The sequence below is a fragment of the Sabethes cyaneus genome, chromosome 1 (genome assembly GCF_943734655.1).
Source record: "Sabethes cyaneus chromosome 1, idSabCyanKW18_F2, whole genome shotgun sequence".
Classification (NCBI taxonomy): domain Eukaryota; kingdom Metazoa; phylum Arthropoda; class Insecta; order Diptera; family Culicidae; genus Sabethes; species Sabethes cyaneus.
This window is the reverse complement of record NC_071353.1, coordinates 156,262,179-156,279,687: the sequence shown is the minus strand read 5'-3', so window position 1 is coordinate 156,279,687 and position 17,509 is coordinate 156,262,179. Positions and strand designations below refer to the sequence as shown.

General features: G+C 41.3%; 2 protein-coding genes across 4 annotated transcripts in view; one reads left to right on the top strand and one right to left on the bottom strand.

Annotated features, from left to right (window-relative positions):
* The window catches only part of LOC128745357 (inositol polyphosphate-4-phosphatase type I A), a 29,847-nt gene extending 20,942 nt beyond the window's left edge, over positions 1–8,905 (top strand). For all 3 annotated transcript variants that reach the window (XM_053842406.1, XM_053842405.1, XM_053842404.1), the window contains 2 exons: positions 7,018–7,502; positions 7,573–8,905. In XM_053842406.1, coding sequence (XP_053698381.1) covers positions 7,018–7,502; positions 7,573–7,705 — 618 coding nt within the window. In that variant the 3' untranslated portion in view covers positions 7,706–8,905. The remainder of the gene's footprint in view (positions 1–7,017; positions 7,503–7,572) is intronic.
* LOC128745358 (protein gone early) overlaps positions 1–17,509 on the bottom strand; it is a 337,621-nt gene that overhangs the window by 228,267 nt on the left and 91,845 nt on the right. The gene's annotated exons all lie outside the window — the stretch shown is intronic.

Genomic DNA, 17,509 nt, shown 5'->3' with positions numbered 1-17,509 from the left:
GCATATAAAGTAAAGCATCCAATGCCTTCGACGGTGTACTTCTCATTGCACCTGTTATTGAGAGAGTGGCTAGCCTTTGAAGTCTTTCTAGCTTTTTCTGAGAAGCTTTCTCTTTTGTTTTTGGCCACCAGACCAACGAGGCATAGGTAATCCTGGGTTTCACAATAGCCGAATAGATCCACTGGATCAACTTCGGTTTCAGTCCCCATTGCTTACCAAAAGTTCTTTTACATATCCATAGAGCATTTGTAGCTTTGTTTACAGCTTGCTCTAGATGTGTATTCCAATTGAGTTTTCTGTCAAGAAATACTCCAAGGTATTTGACAGTGTCTGAAAGTTTCAAGACTGTTCCTTTCAAACTTATGTTACTCAGTGTAACTTTTTTCCTTCTCCTAAATGGTATGATAGTAGTTTTATTGGCATTAATGTTGAGGCCCTGCCTAGCTCACCATGATGAAATAAAATTCAAAGCAGTTTGCATTCGGTCAGCGATGATAGAATCAAATTTCCCACGAACAATTACGACTATATCATCTGCGAAGCCAATTATTTCGAAGCCTAAGGCTGTCAACTGTTGAAGAAGATCATCAACTATTAAAGACCACAATACATCGGATACATCGAAACCACGTTTCATCATAGCCGCAATCATTGAACTATGGGATGAGTTATCAAATGCGCCTTCTATATCTAGGAAGGCTGCTAGTGATATTTCTTTCGCTTCAAATGACTTTTCTAGTTTCCTTACAACCGTATGTAATGCTGTTACTGAAGATATACCTTCTAGATATGCAAATTGATATTTGCTCAGAGGGTTTTTAACTAAATATGATGATTTTATATGCTCATCAAGTATTTTTTCCATTATTTTCAGCAGAACAGACGAAAAGCCGATTTGAACGCACAGTGTCCAAACTTAGGTTTTAGAGTATCTTTTCTTTGCTTTTCTACTCTAATCAAAATTTCATTTTGCGTAGCTATTAATTGTTGTGTGGTGAGTTCTATGTTTGGATAGCTTCTTGGAAGAATACCTAACTTTACACCACTAACAACATCTCGGTTATTGTACAGAAGTGGATGCTGAAGGAATGTTAGCTTTTCAATTCTGACGTCGTATTTTTTGTGGACGAGGATTGCCACTAGTGTTTGACCCATTTAAGTCGGAATTCCTGGGACGTTTGGCTACGTCGGATTGTTCTGGTGGGGTTTGAGCCATTCGGAATGCCTCCTGCCGGCTGTACCCACTATCGATTAGTCTCTTGAGACCGCTTTTGGCCTGCTCCACTTAACCTTTTCCTTTTATCGTTAAGTGGGCCGCAAGATTGCTCCATTGCATGTTTCTGGAGCTGTTTTGGCACTCTCGAGAATGGCGTTGATATTAATGTTACGTTGATGTCGTCGTCATCACCGTACTCATCCCTACCATCGTCCGCCTTTTAATGGGTGTATTAAATGGGTCGTTTTTCAATCGCTTATAATATAATTTAGTTAATATAATAACAGAACTGACAGGATAAAGTACACTATTGAAAACCGATTTGATTGGACTGCGATACGATTGAAAAACTATCAAAAAACGTTTGGAAGAAGACTGAAAGGCGACTGAAAAACGGTTAAAAAATAACTGAAAGACAACTAAAAGACAGATGAATGAAGACTTAAAGGCGATTGAAAGACGACTGAAAGGAGATTGGGAAATGATTGAACGACGACTGAAAGACGGTTGAAAAACGACTGATAGACGATTGTATAAGATCGACGATGATGACAACGATAAAAACGAGGACAATGGCGAGGAGGGGGACGATGGCGAAAAAAATTAAAAGGACGGCGACGAGGGTGAAGACGAACACGAGAACGAGGACAACCATGAAGACTGGGACGAAGACGACAACCACGGACGGTAAGGGCGAGAACAACGATGTAGACGAAGCAAACGACGAAAACGAGGACGATGATAAGGATAAGAACAACGATGACGATGAGGACAAAGACAAGGACAATGATGAGGGCGAGGACTATGAAGATAGTGAGGACAATGATAAAGACGATTGGGAAAGAGACGATGATAAAGATGAGGATGAAGAAATAGACGAGTGCGAGGAAAATGACGACGACGAGGACGAACTTAACGATGAAGACCTGAACGACGTTGGAGACGCAGAGGATGAAGAAGAGTGGAGAAGAAATTTCGGAATTTTCGTAACAATTAAGTCAATTCCCAAATTTGCGTTAAAAAAATCGGCGTAAATTCCATAAGCATAAAAACCGCGTAAATTTGCGTAAAAAAGCCTGAACGACGGACGAACTGAAAAACGACAGAAATACGATTGAAAGATAATTGAAAGACCGCGGAAAGAGGACAGAAGAAGGCTGAGAAGACTAAAAGAGGATTGAAGGAAAACTGAAAGATGACTGAAGACGAATGAAAGAGGACAGAAAGACAACTGAAAGATGACTGAAAGACGACTGAAAGACAACTGAAAGATGACTGAAAGGCATCTGGAAGACGACAGAAAGCGATTTAAAAACGGCTGAAAGACGACTCAAAAACAACTGAAAGACGGCTGAAAAACAACTAAAGGACCGGTAAAAGGTTATTGAAAAAACGGTTGAAAGACAACTGAAGGACGCGTAAAAAAACCATTAAAAGACGGCTGAAAAATGACTGAAAAAGGACTGAAAGACGGGTGAAACACGACTGAACGACGGCTGAAAAACGACTAAAATACACCTGAAAGACGACTGATTGATGACTGAAAAATGGCTTATAGACCATAAAAAGTTGGATGAGAGCCGAATGAAAGACGACCGAAAGATGACTGAAAGACGACTGAAAGCCAGATGAAAGACGATTGATAGATAACTGAAAGACGACTGAAAAATAACAGAAAGGCGACTGAAAAACCGCAGAAAGACGACTGAAAGACGGCTAAAAGACGAGTGAACGAAATTTGAAAAACTGCTGAAATACCGCCGAAAGGTGACTGAAAGACGGCTGAACAACGACTGAAACACGATTGCAAGACGATTGAATGGCGACTGAAAGACAACTGAAAGACGACTGAAAAATGACCAAAAGCCGACTGAACGAAATGTGAAAGGTGATTAAAAGAAAATTGAAAGAGGTCTGAAAGGTAAATAAAAGATGGCTGAAACTGACTACTAAAAGACAACTAAAGGGCGACTCAAAAAACGACTGAAAGGCAACTGGATCACCGCTGAAAGATGACTGAAAGACGGCTGAACGACGACAGAAAGACGACTGAATGATGACTGAAAGAGACGATTGAAAGATGTCCGAAAACATGGCCGTAGAACGATTGGCAGATGACTGAAAGTCGACTGAAACTTAACTGGAGAACGTTGAATGATGTCTGCAAGACAGCTAACCGATGATTGAAATACGACTGAAAGACGACGGAGAGACGGTTTAAGGAGACTGAAAAACAACTAAAAGACGTTTGAAAGACAACTGGAATACCACGAAAAGACGACTAAAAGTCGACTAAAAGAAATCTGAAAGGTGACGAAAAGAGAACTGGTAGTTGGTAAAATGACGTCTAACAGACGACTGAAAGACCGATGAAAGACGACTGAAAGTCAGCGGAAAACCAATCGAACGACGACCGAAAGACGACTGAAGATCACCAAAAGACGATTCGAAAGACGATGGAAAAAGGACCGAAAGTCGAATGAAGACGATTGCACAAACAATGGAATGGAATGGACTTGTTGTCATATTTTTCATCGCATGGTCGTTTACTTTTGGCTGTTTTCGGGAATCTGTCCTTGCTTTTTTACTTCTTTTCTTTGGCGATTTTTTCATTTTCGTCATTTTTCATCAATTTCGTCGTTTCCTCATTGCATTTTCACCGTCTCTTTCGTTTTGGGGCATTTTCGCTTTTTGCGTTCTTTTCCTTGTTTTTTCGGTTTGTTTCGCTTTTCTTTAACGTTTATTGTTTCTGTCATATTTTCGTCTGTTTTAGATTTTCATCACCTTTTCGTGATCTTGTCCCGTTTTAGTCAAGATTTCATAGTCTATCTTTTATTTTAATTGTTTTTGTCATTTTTCTGTTGTTTAGCTCGTTTTTCATCGTCTTTGCATCCTTCGTTTGGCGCATTTTTTTTCATCGTTTTTATGTCGTCTCGTCCTTATTTTTCCTTTTTTTAACGACTTTCTTCGTTGTTTTTTTTTGTCGTTTTTGCTTCGTATTTTTGTTGTCGTTTCCCCATGATGCTGTCGTCTCTTCATAGCTTTTTCGTCGTATTTTTTTGTATTTCCGTCACATTTTCGTCGCCTATTAATTTTTTGCTATCGTTTGTTTCTAACGTTTTTTTTTCTTCTTGTTATTCCATCGTATTTTCGATTTGTTGGCCGTCTCTTCGGTGTCTTTTCTTCATATTTTCATTTTTTCATCGTTTCTCCGTCATGTGTTGGTTTTTAGTCTTTTAGATTTCCTTCGCCGTTACAGCGGTGCTCTTTTGTCGTTGCCCCTTCGTTGTTTTCGTCGTTGTCTGTTCCTCTTTCGTCGTGTCTCCATCGTATTTATCGTTGTCTATTCTTAATTTTTTCTAGTTATTCTGGTTTCCGCTGTTTTTTTCGGCGTCTCTGCCGGTTTTGTCATTTTTTTACTTGATCGTCGCATTACTGGTTCGGAAACACACAGTTTTGGACAGTTTATTCGTCATCTTCTTGCTTCTTTTCACTGCCTTTGCCGGTGCTTGATTCCGGTGCTTTTTTGTGTTTTTTCGTTGTTTTGGTGTGTTTTTGCTGTTTACTTCGTCATATAACCATTGCCTTTTCATCATGCATTTGTCGATTGTTTGTCTTTTATTTGTCGCGTTTTCTTCGTATTTTTTTATCGTCTTTTATTTATTTATTGATCTCCAAAAACATTTATGTCTTTTATGTTCAAGCGCCTGGGGTAAAACAAGTGATACGTGTGATCAATTAGCATTAAGAAGATTAATCAAATTTATCAACTTTTCGTCGGGTTTTCTTTTAGTTGTCTTTTTGATATTTTATTCCTTTTGTTGGCAATTTTAATCGTTTTTATCGTTCTGTTTGTTGTCTTTTTTGGATTTTTGTCGTTGTTTTGGTGTCTACTGTCACCCTTTTGTTGTTTTTTTTTTGTATTTTTTTTTGTTTTTTGCCACTTTTGAATCGCATTTTCATTGGTTTTTTCGCCGCATTTTCGTTATTGTTTGCTTTTTTTGTTTTTTAGTCGTTTTTTCATCTTTTCGTTGTCCCGTTATATTTGGTGTCGTTTTTCAGCGACGTTATCGTCGTCTTTTTTGGTTGATTTATCGTTTTTACGTTATTTTTTGTTTTTTTTTGTCATCCTTTCGTGATTTTTTTTACTGTTTTAGCGCTTTCTTCGTCTTTTTGTCGGATAATCTCATCTTTCGTTGTTTTTTTTTTGTTGTCTGGGCTGTCGTTCACCTCTCTTTTGTGCTTTTTGCCGCTTTTGTATACACTGAAGTCGCTTTTTACGCGAATTTCGGAATTAACGCGGTTTTTTACGCGAATTTCGGAATTAACGCGGTTTTTTACGCGAATTTCGGAATTAACGCGGTTTTTTTTAACGCGAATTCCGGAATTTACGCGGTTTTTTACGCGAATTTCGGAATTTACGCGGTTTTTTACGCGAATTTCGGAATTTACGCGGGTTTTTTACGCGATTTTCGGAATTTACGCGGATTTTTTACGCGAATTTCGGAATTTATGCGGTTTTTTTACGCGAATTTCGAAATTTACGCGGTTTTTTACACGATTTTCGGAATTTACGCGGATTTTTTACGCAAATTTCGGAATTAACGCGGTTTTTTATGCAAATTTCGGAATTTACGCGGTTTTTCACGCGAATTTCGGAATTTACGCGGTTTTTTACGCGAATTTCGGAATTTACGCAGTTTTTTTAAGCGAATTTCGGAATTTACGCGGTTTTTTAACGCGAATTTCGGAATTTAGCCGGTTTTTTACTCGAATTTCGGAATTTACGCGATTTTTTTACGCGAATTTCGGAATTTACGCGGGACGTATCCTTCGCGTAAAAAGCGACTTGAGTGTATTCTTACCTTTTGCTATTGTTGCTTTGGCGTATTTTCGCTGGAGGACGGGTAAAAGGCGATTGAAAAACTGAAGATGACTGAAGACGACTGAACGACGACCGAAAGACAACCGAAAGACGATTAAAAGGCAATTGAAAGAGGACTGAAATACACGGCTGAAAGACGACTGATGATAGACTACTGAACGACAGGTAAAAGACAATTGGAAAGCGGCTGAAAGATGGTTGAGAAAGGATTGAAAGATGGCTGGAAGACGATTGAAAAACGACTGAAAGATGGCTGAAAGATCGTAGAAAGTGAATTGAAAGACGATTGGAAGACGACTGTAATACTGCTGAAAGACGGGTGAACGATCACGGAAAGACGATTAAAAGACGACTGAAAAACGGCTGAAATACAACTGAAGCATGACCGAAAAACGCCTGAAGGACGGGTAAAAGACAATTGAAAAACGGCTGAAAGACGATTGAAACAGGATTGAAAGAAAACTGATAGAGCACTGAAAGACGACCGAAAGACTACTGAAAGACGATTGAAAGACGACTGATAGTCGGCTGAAACACGATTAAAAGGCGACCGAAGGACGACCGGAAGACGTCGAAAAATTACCTAAAGTCGGTTGAAAGACAACTGAAAATTGGTTGAAAGACGATTGAAGGACAATCGGAAGAAAGTCGTTTGAAGTATGGTTGAAAGGCAATTGAAATTTGACCGAAAGGCGACTAAAAGAGAGATTGCATGAAAGAGTCGATTGGAAGAACCGCCTGGAAGAGATAAGGCTGTGGACGATGTGGACTCTAAAATATCTAATTGGTGTCGGGATAGGGATTGCGGAAATTTCGTGAAACAATATTAATCCTTCAGTGTTCTGTCATATTCAGCCTTCGGCTGATAATGCATATTTTATTAAAGAAAATCATTCAACCGTCTTTGTTTTGATAGGTCACACCGGTGTTCTTCAACATCGGCATAAACGAGAAGGCAACGCTGGCGGAAACGCTGGGCTACACCAAGGAGCAGCACCGGTCCAACTGGGACAACTACGATCGGCTGAAGCACTACCACATCCGGTACAAGAAAATCCCCTTCAACTTCATCAACCCGTCCTGCTCGGCGGCGTTGGATACGCCCACCAAAACGGGCCTGGCAACGACTCCTCAGAAGGAAGTGCTGGTTTCGGAACGGTCCGTCGTAAGCCTGCTGAACGAAATGGAAGATCAGCTGAAGCTGAACTGCTCGAAAAACTACCGAATCCTTACGCTGGCCGAGGACGTTACGCGGTCCGTGCAGGGTCTACGGTTCACCTCCTGCAAAAGTGCCAAGGATCGGACGTCGATGGCCGTCACGATGGAACAGTGCCGGGTACTGCAGCAGGAGTTCCACCTGTCGGCCGGAAACCTGCAGAACGTACTGGACACGATGCGAAGGTAGGTCACTTCACCCTCAATAGTCTATAGTGGGACTTTTCATTTATTTTGGAATGTTGTGTGCTTTTAGCGAGGGCACCCGGTCGGATAATACGATGAAAAACATTGGCCTTCGGAAGTATGCCTTCAATCTGCCGCAGGTTCTGTCGCTACCGCAGGCCTATCGACCTCCGGCTGGCGCCTACGGTAAGGCCCAGTCCTAAGCGAAAGTGTCAATTTCCAGTTGATTTTTGAAACCATTAATCAACCACAAGGAACAAGTCTTTGTTTTTTTTTACGTATTTTTGTTCAACTTTTACACCAAGGAAGAAGATATAATTTATGTGTTTACTAATATCGTTTCATTAGGCCACTAACGAGTGCGAGGTTGGCAGTTGTAAACTTTAAGTACTTTACTAATTGTTGTTGATGTTTATGAAACGTTTGCCTATTTATTATTATTGTACTTATAGTATAGCGCTTCCGCGAGGGAAGTCTCCTCAGTTGCATTATATACAACACTTAATAATTGCCACTCTAGGCGTTGCTCCAACCCCGATTGGCTATGGAATATCTTGTAGGAAACCTATTGTAACAGACTGACATTGTTAAAAGTATTAAGCATAAAGAAAAGGTAATTTTCTCTACTTATCATCAAAATCAGAACACATTGACGACCGACGAGAGTTGCACAAATTGGAACTAAAAACTTAAGCCCAATACCAAATGAGTTTGTTTTCTTCCACGACAAGACGCTCGGCCATTCGTGATTTTCGTTTGGCTTTGCCAACTAAACAATAAGGGTTTTTGAATCTAATCCAGTAAACCGTATAGATGTTTATGCCACTAATCTGTACCAACAGACTTAACCAAAACGAAAAGGAATAAATGAAGAAGAAAAAAACTTACCTACACATCAAATTACTAACCGATAGACTTTTGGGCGATAGTCATTTAGCCTTTAATCTTTACCCCGGAAGAAATACAGCAGCTAACTATAACTAATTGAATTTGCGATTCCGTTTAGCGTGATAATCCTTATTCTCAAAGCATGTGCCAAATTATACGTTCCGCCTAGTAGAGAGGAAACCAAACAGCAGACATGATTTTTGATTCGATTAAGGCATTGTTAAACCGTCGCTTGTTCGCACTTTTTTTTTTGACTAATCTTTCATCTACTAAACGAAACAGGGTGTTTACAAATACGCACATCAAAATTGGGACAAATAATTTTATCGTAATTTCGTAACAACCACCCTGATGCCCATATTACTGTTATCGTTATCGCGAAATTGTCCGGTTTTCAACAGACACACACAAATTCAAACACAGCGACGCGAACCTAAAGGAATGCGGTTATCGAATTAGCCTAATAAACCTAACTCTTCGGGTCAAAATAAATCGTATATCAATACCAACTACAAGAAAACAGTTCGTAACAAAAAAAAACTTAACCGGTTATTAAGTATGTTAACAATATTTGGAACTTGAAAGAATGATCCTTTGGAAGTACAGTTTTTTTTGTAGCATTTTGCCCTGGATTTTTTGTATTGCTTTTAATTTTATTACTCCGAATATTTATACGCTTAGGTTTTTCTACATTCTTTGTGAGAACTGTATTTTAGAATCAATTTCAAATTTAGGGGTAAATTTTATGAACAAGCTAAGGGGGCAGCCATGGGAAACTCCCATTTATCTTTTCTAGAATTCCTTTTTAGAAAGTCCGATCAGCATGGATTAAAGTATACATTTCGATCAGCATACAGAAGAGAGTTTCTTATCAAAAGAGAAATAAATGTAGAACTGAGGGTATGAAATGGGGAAGGCAACTAGGAAGAAGCGCCCAACATAGCTCTAGCCTTCACAAGCCCCTACCTAGCGCCTCCACGTGGCCTTACCTGGAAATACTTCAATTTGTATAATTGAGTAGCCAAGCTAGGAGGTGCGGGGTCGTGCGGTTTTCAGTTCCTAACCTTACAAATGTAGTTTTAGGCAACCATTAAACCACACGACTTTATTTTCGAGTATTATATGATTTAAACTAATATTTTTGGCAAACTAATCTATTTTCAGAGAGCGAAATAAGGCGCTATATCCTTGGCCAATTGCAGCCTGGCTTCTGGTCTAAATACCATTAGTTCATCCCTGAGGGTCCGGAGTATCACTTAACCTTTATTAGCAAAGATACTCCTAACGATTGTAAATAAATCATTATCTATGTGTACGGGAAGCGTTTGGTACGGGAGGTCCACGCTTTCTTCCTTCCCCTTGATTTCAAGGAGTTAAATGGAATTAGATATTTTTTCTGGTTCCACTTGATTCCTTGGAATTCTCTCTGCGGTACATGCTGCGCAGTTGGCCTGGCCGTTGACAAGAAAAATGATTGATTCAAGTAATCGTCATTTTCCAGGATGCCTTCAAGAATTGGCTGCGTTAGTGTGAGATTAGATTAGATTAGAAAAGAGAAATAAATGTAGAACTGAGGCATTAAATTAAATTGAGTAGAAGCAATGTCAATCCTCAAATTTTTTTCCGAAATGTAAAATGATTTTCTTTCGTTCTTCTTCCAAGGGAGTACTTGAGTGCTCTCCGACGTGCTGAAGAGGCGCAAGTTAGGCGTAAATAGTAGCGCTGGAGGAGGTGTGCTGGAAGAGCTCAACGTTTAGAGGTGTACATATCATCTACTAGAGCAGCGGCAACACATACGAGATCTGGCGGAGCATACTTTCAACTGTTTAAACTGCTGTAGACCCGACGACGAGACGTTCGACAGTTGATCTCCATGGGGCATCAAGATGGTCATCAGGGTTATGAAGGCGTTTATTGTCTGCACACCGACACGAACGAGAACTTTGCATGATTATCGGAAGCACTTTTTTCCAAGCAAAGGTAATCACAAGCCACCCTTGGGATCACCTGACCAACGGGTATTGAGCCTAATCTGTCTAATTCTCATCGACGGCCGATTTTTCTCAAATATCATCAATATGCGTTCCCTCCGGGATGCGGATCCACCCTGAATCATTACCTAGTACCATTAACTGTGCGCTCAAATCTACCGACGGAATACAAAGTGCTCCCAGATTTTGTTGCGGCGTGTTTCTACAATAGCAAGAAATTTCGTAGGGCAGTATCAGGCGAGCTTTACGAGAGGCCGTGCTACTACGGGTCAAATTTTCTTACTCATACAATTCCTCACGAGTTGTCGGGAGTACAACATACCCACGGTCAATATTGACGTGGATGCCAAGGCAGCATACGGTACAGTTAAACGTGAAAAGCTATGGCAGTTAGTGCATAAGAACGGTTATCCAGACCAACTGACGCGGTTGACTCCTTTCGAGTTGTCCTTTGGACTGTTTGTTTAGCATCGTTATTGGAGGTATGATCCGACGATCGGAACGAATGAAACGAACTTCAGGAAACGTAGCCAACTCCTTGTCTTTGTAAACGACGGAAAACGGAGGTTAAGCGGATTGGGTAAAAAATCAATGCGTCAAAAACCAAATATATAGGGGAACCGCTAATAATACAGCTAAGGAGATTCAACGATGCATTTAAGCTGGAATTCGGACCTTCTTTTCACTTCACAAGACTTGTGCAGCCTTGCCTATGGAAGATAGACGTGTATTTGTACGAAAGGTGTTGCGGACTATTTTTGGTGGAGTACAAGCAGAAAGCAGAGAATGGCGCAGGCATGTGACCCATGTCGCAAAAATGCACCAGCGACTCTAGAAAAAGAGGGGCCTACCGTGCTGCGTAGCTCGACCAGATTACAGCTGACTTGCGAATGTCGAGATGCTCAACGAATTGCCGACCAATAGCCCAGGACGAGTACAATGGAGAAAAGCTCTTGATATAGCATGAGCAACCCCGAGTCCGTATGGTATGTCTTATTCGTTTCTGGTCTCCTATATGATATTTTTGCGGTCGAGCAGACCGCCCTTGCACAAAGTGTCCCCTGTGGAAGACGCTTACTAGACCGGTTGTTCTCTACAAGCATGAAACATGGACAATGCGCGAGGAGGACCTGCGAGTACTCTGTAACCATCGGCTTAGTCTCTGCCCAAGATTTAGGAGACTGTCGCGGGTGCAAAATATTTTATGAATATCCCGCAATAAATTGTCAAGAGAGTAGTTGAAACTCCCTACTGCGAACAGCTTTCCCAGATGACGTGTACGTAGCCATACGTCAACGGCTTTCACCCACCAACCACCACGGGGCGAAAAATGGAGCAAAGCTAACATGGATTGCGGGTGGCGAAAAAGAATCCAGAAAACGATAAGCGAGAGACAGTGGAGGTTTTAGCGCGAAAAGGTCATAGGTCGTTGGACAAAAGACAGCTTGAGCCATTACCCTGTCTGAAGTCAAACAGTACGGTACTGAAAAACGAAATATAGTCGCACAACTGAGACAGTGAAGACCAAACTAAATTAAAAGCCTGAGTGTATTCAGCTACGTATCGGAAATTCTTAGTGAAAGACCACTACAAATATACTAAGTTTTAAAGGTAAAAAGACGTGCAAAAAGAAGCAAACAACAGGTATGGCTATCAGAGATTTCTTACGGCATATTCCCGACCATGGCCGCTCCAAAACTCGACGCTAAACAAACCATCTCGCTCCTAGGACCCCTGAGTTTCCTGCGTTTACCTGACGGTTAACAACGTGACCCGAAACTGTACCTGAGTTGAACCAAATTTAGTCCTCGCGTCCGCCGTTACCACCACATCCATCAATCCTGAAGCTGTAGGAGCGTCCCTGGCAACGACGCCATCGCAGTTACGCCGCGTCGTCGCCATCGCGCTTATTCAGAGCCCCAAGTGCGCCCGCAGTCGGAACGCCGGGAGTAGGCCATCAAGCTTCGTGCCAAAAGTCATCGACCTGACCGCAAACGGATCTCGGTCAGCGTCCCCGCCGCAAGTGAAACCCCTAGATATCAAAAGGTAGGGGTTACCGAGGGAAATCCGTTAATAAAGGGAACAGTTTAAGCAGTAGGTTTTCATGGGTTTTCTTGACAACAAGTCGCGAAAGTTTACAGTCCCTGAGGTTTGTTTTAGGGGGTGTCGTAAGTGCTGGGTAGTTACGACCCCGTCAGTTACAACTCAGAGTTTTCGGAATACGAGTACTAAGAACGATCTTTGGCGGCGTACAGGAAAACCAAGTATGGACATAGAGGATCACCCATGGACGATTGATGAACCATCAACCAAACGATGAACTTGTACAGCTCTATGGCGAACTCAGTATCTCAAAAGGTGGCTAAAGCTGGACGGATACGATGGGCAGGACATGTTGCAAGAATGCCGGACAAGTACCCTGCAAAGATGGTGTTTGCCTCAAACTCAGTAGGAAGAAGACGACCAGGAGCGCAGCGAGCATGATGGTTAGAGCAGGTGGAGCGAGATCTGGCGGAGAGTACTCGGTGTGCGAGGAATTGGAGAGCAGTAGCCCACAGCCGAGTTAACTCGCGAAACGTTATTCAACGTTGTCTTAGGACGGCAAAATACTTAAGTAGGTAAGTAAATCTTCATCGGCATGTTTGGGCAAAAAATGTCCTGATTTTTATTTGGATCGATATGGTCACCTCTTGGCTTGTTTCTTGAAATCATCGATTGACTCTACTGACAAGATGCCGGGGTGGCTCTTGCCGTTTCAAGAATTCCTCTTCACTGTACTCAGTTCTAGGCTATTCGTCACCAATGCGTTGAGCGTCTCGACATACGCAAGTCGGCTTCAGCCTGGTTCCTCTAATCCCAGTGTCGGTGGCGTGGGGTTCTTGCAGAGAACGGATTTCACTGCGTAGCCGTCCGGCATCCTTGCATACCTTGAATTTTTCTCCTCCTCCTTTCCTTTCAAACAGCAGCTTCACGACCTATTTCTGACGTTCCAAACATAAATCTGACCTGCTTTAGATTACTTCTGTCTCTGCTATTGGTTGGTTTGTTCTGTACTGATTCGGATCCAAAGCGCACAGACTAAACAGACGTAGCACTCGTAGGCTTTGTGCGAACGATTATTATGGTACGACTCTCGTCATGGTACTATTCGATATGTTTCCTATCTGGACCTAATTCCGCCTGACCAACTGTGTGAGCATTATTTATGAGGCCAACCCAGTCAGTACTCAGTACTCGGGAAACTGGAGTCACCAGGGCAGCAGAGCGGAACGTGAAAACCGCGCTCTCTTGGAAAGCTTTGGCCCCAATTGGTCAAACCGGTCGGGCAACCGATTCATCGACAGAATTGTAACGATTCCAAGAGAAAGGAATCGACTGACCCATCAGTAGCCTATTAACCACCCCGACCGATGTATCTTAAAATCCGGATCACTGGAAGTGGAGGCAAGGCAAGTGTAAACCCCTATTCTGTATTTCGAACGAATCTTTATTTCGTTCGACTTGTTTCGAACGAAATGTTTTGCCCATTTGATTTTGCTGACGGAAATTTCGTTCGAAAAAACTTTCGTTCAAAATACTAACTCGTTCGTAAAATAGAATAGCGCGGAAAGTGACGCTAGACTGGTCGTCGTTGAACGCATCCGGTCACCCAAAGGAACCCGTGGGGGAAAGGCCGTGTTACCCAGAAACCAGAGCAGTGTCCTTCGCTAGGTGTCCTGAGTCAATCGTTCGTCGAGTCGTTCCAAAAAATTCGAGCATCACAAAAAAGTAAAAGATTTTGAGCGCCAATAGCTTAGCGGTTTCAATTTTAAATATTTTTGTGCCAATCGATCGGAAAAGCTTCTACGCATCAACCCCAATAATGAAACCTATTGATTTCAAAGTACGCACTACTGAAAAATTGAAAATAATGAAGCATCGTCCAACTGGAAATCCTCGCTTAGTGGTTGGTTGCAAAAGACGCCGTCATAGTTTTAACGTATTTTTAGAAAAAAAAGTGACAAAACTTCCCCGTCCCTACAGCTCGAAGTTTCTTTGCGACGATTGAACCTAGACCAATTTGATATCTGTGCTTGGGAAGTACGCCAGAAAGAGTGGCAAAGTCTGCTAGTATCGTAACGGGACGAGGTGGTGTGATAGTTATAAAAATATACACTTAAGTACGTTACGAAACTAAAATATAACTTTATTAACACGACATGTTAAAAGTGTGTTGCTTGCTGAAATGTCGGGAATGAAACCAGTGACATTGATCCGTATGACAGTAACCTGTCAACGGCGAGCCCCTGTGGTAACTTCTGGCTTAGGGTTGCCAGTGTTCCCAACACCTAGTCTCAACAAAATTCCTTACGAACGCAATTAAACCTAATCCAATTTGAAATCTGTGCTTGGGAAGTACGCCAGAGTGCAAAACCACACATTCGACTTAGTCCAATTTGATGTCCTGAAAGTAAACAATTTAGTTAAAGTATAAACCCACCCCTATTTTTCAACCGAAATTATCTTTAAACATTGAATTTAATCCAAATTGATGTCCTGGAAATGAAATGTCATAGAAAAGTGAGCGGCCATCCTTTCATTTTGCCAGATTTTATCCATATAGATACTGCAAGAATTTGTTCGGAACTGTTGGCTTACACGGAAACAGGGCTGAAGGAATATTTGTGCGTGTGACGTAACGCAGCTATTCTCCAAGCGAGGAAAATCAGCGACTCTTTTATCTCTCTTACTCGACTCTGTCCTGCCTGTTGCCATTCATGTCAAAAGAGAAGGGCATTCGAAATGCGATGAACCATGCTTTGGCTTGAATGTTATTTGTAACCAATGGCCCTTTTATAAAGGCCACAAGCGAGTAAAAGTAAGATTATTGAAACATGTCAAACTACGCATAATCATTTCAATACAATAATCTGTGGGCTTTCAACCTTTATGATGCACACAAGTGATTTTTAAAAGAAATCTATATGTCTCATTGGTTGCAGGCCTTGTATTTATGAACCCCCGTCCACGTATTCAATCTATACCTATAAAGAAGGATTTCTGTCTGTCTGTCTGTCTGTCCGTATGTTCCTTATAGAATCGAAAACTACTGAACCAATCGGCATGAAAATATGCATGTAGAGGTTTTTTGGTGCCAGAAAAGGTTTTAGTGATGGTTAGAAATCCCTCCCCCCACTAAGAGGGGGGGCTACCATACAAATGAAACACAAATTTCTGCATAACTCGACAACTAATCAAGCAAATAGAACAAAATTTGGCATGTGGGTGTTTCCAGTGACAACAATTTATTCTATGGTAAATTAAGACCCCTCCCCTCTTTATAAGGGGAATTATAACTCCTCTCCTCTTTAAAAGGGGGGGCTTCCATACAAATTTCCTCATAACTCGAGAACTAATCAAGCAAATGGAACCAAATTTGGCATTCGAAGGTTTTCGTGGGCAAGAATATTTTCTGTAGTAAATTAGGACCCCTCCCCACTTTAAGAGGGGGGGCTCCTGTACCAAAGAAACACAATTTTCCTCATAACTCGAGAACTAATCAAGCAAATGGAACCAAATTTGACACGTGGGTGTTTTTGGAGACAAAAATTTTTTCTATGATGAACTGGGACCCCTCCTCACTTTAGGAGGGGCGGGGCTCCTATACAAATGTAATACAAATTTCCTCATAACTCGAGAGCTAATCAAGCAAATGAAACCAAATTTGGCATGTGAAAGTTTTCGAGGGCAAGAATATTTTCTATGGTGAATTAGGACCCCTCCCAACTTTAAGAGGGGGGGCTCCTATACAAACGAAATACAAATTTCCTCATAACTCGAGAACTAATCAAGCAAATGGAACCAAATTTGGCACGTGGGTGTTTTTGGAGACAAAAATTTTTTCTATGATGAATTGGGACCCCTACCCACTTTAGGAGGGGGGCTCCTATACAAATGAAATGCAAATTTCCTCATAACTCGAGAGCTAATCAAGCAAATGAAACCAAATTTGGCATGTGAAAGTTTTCGAGGGCAAGAATATTTTCTATGGTGAATTAGGAACCCTCCCAACTTTAAGAGGGGGGGCTCCTATACAAACGAAATACAAATTTCCTCATAACTCTAGAACTAATCAAGCAAATGGAACCAAATTTATCATGTGGGTGTTTTTGTAGGCAAGAATATTTTCTATGGATTTCCCCACTTTAAGAGGGGGGGGGGGCGGCTCCTATACAAATGAAATGCAAATTTCCTCATAACTCGAGAACTAATCAAGCAAATGGAACCAAATTTGACACGTGGGTGTTTTTGGAGACAAAAATTTTTTCTATGATGAACTGGGACCCCTCCTCACTTTAGGAGGGGCGGGGCTCCTATACAAATGTAATACAAATTTCCTCATAACTCGAGAGCTAATCAAGCAAATGAAACCAAATTTGGCATGTGAAAGTTTTCGAGGGCAAGAATATTTTCTATGGTGAATTAGGACCCCTCCCAACTTTAAGAGGGGGGGCTCCTATACAAACGAAATACAAATTTCCTCATAACTCTAGAACTAATCAAGCAAATGGAACCAAATTTATCATGTGGGTGTTTTTGTAGGCAAGAATATTTTCTATGGATTTCCCCACTTTAAGAGGGGGGGGGGCTCCTATACAAATGAAATACAAATTTCCTCATAACTCGAGAGCTAATCAAGGAAATGAAACCAAATTTGGCATGTGAAAGTTTTCGAGGGCAAGAATATTTTCTATGGTGAATTAGGACCCCTCCCAACTTTAAGAGGGGGGGCTCCTATACAAACGAAATACAAATTTCCTCATAACTCGAGAACTAATCAAGCAAATGGAACCAAATTTGGCACGTGGGTGTTTTTGGAGACAAAAATTTTTTCTATGATGAATTGGGACCCCTACCCACTTTAGGAGGGGGGCTCCTATACAAATGAAATGCAAATTTCCTCATAACTCGAGAGCTAATCAAGGAAATGAAACCAAATTTGGCATGTGAAAGTTTTCGAGGGCAAGAATATTTTCTATGGTGAATTAGGACCCCTCCCAACTTTAAGAGGGGGGGCTCCTATACAAACGAAATACAAATTTCCTCATAACTCGAGAACGAATCAAGCAAATGGAACCAAATTTGGCA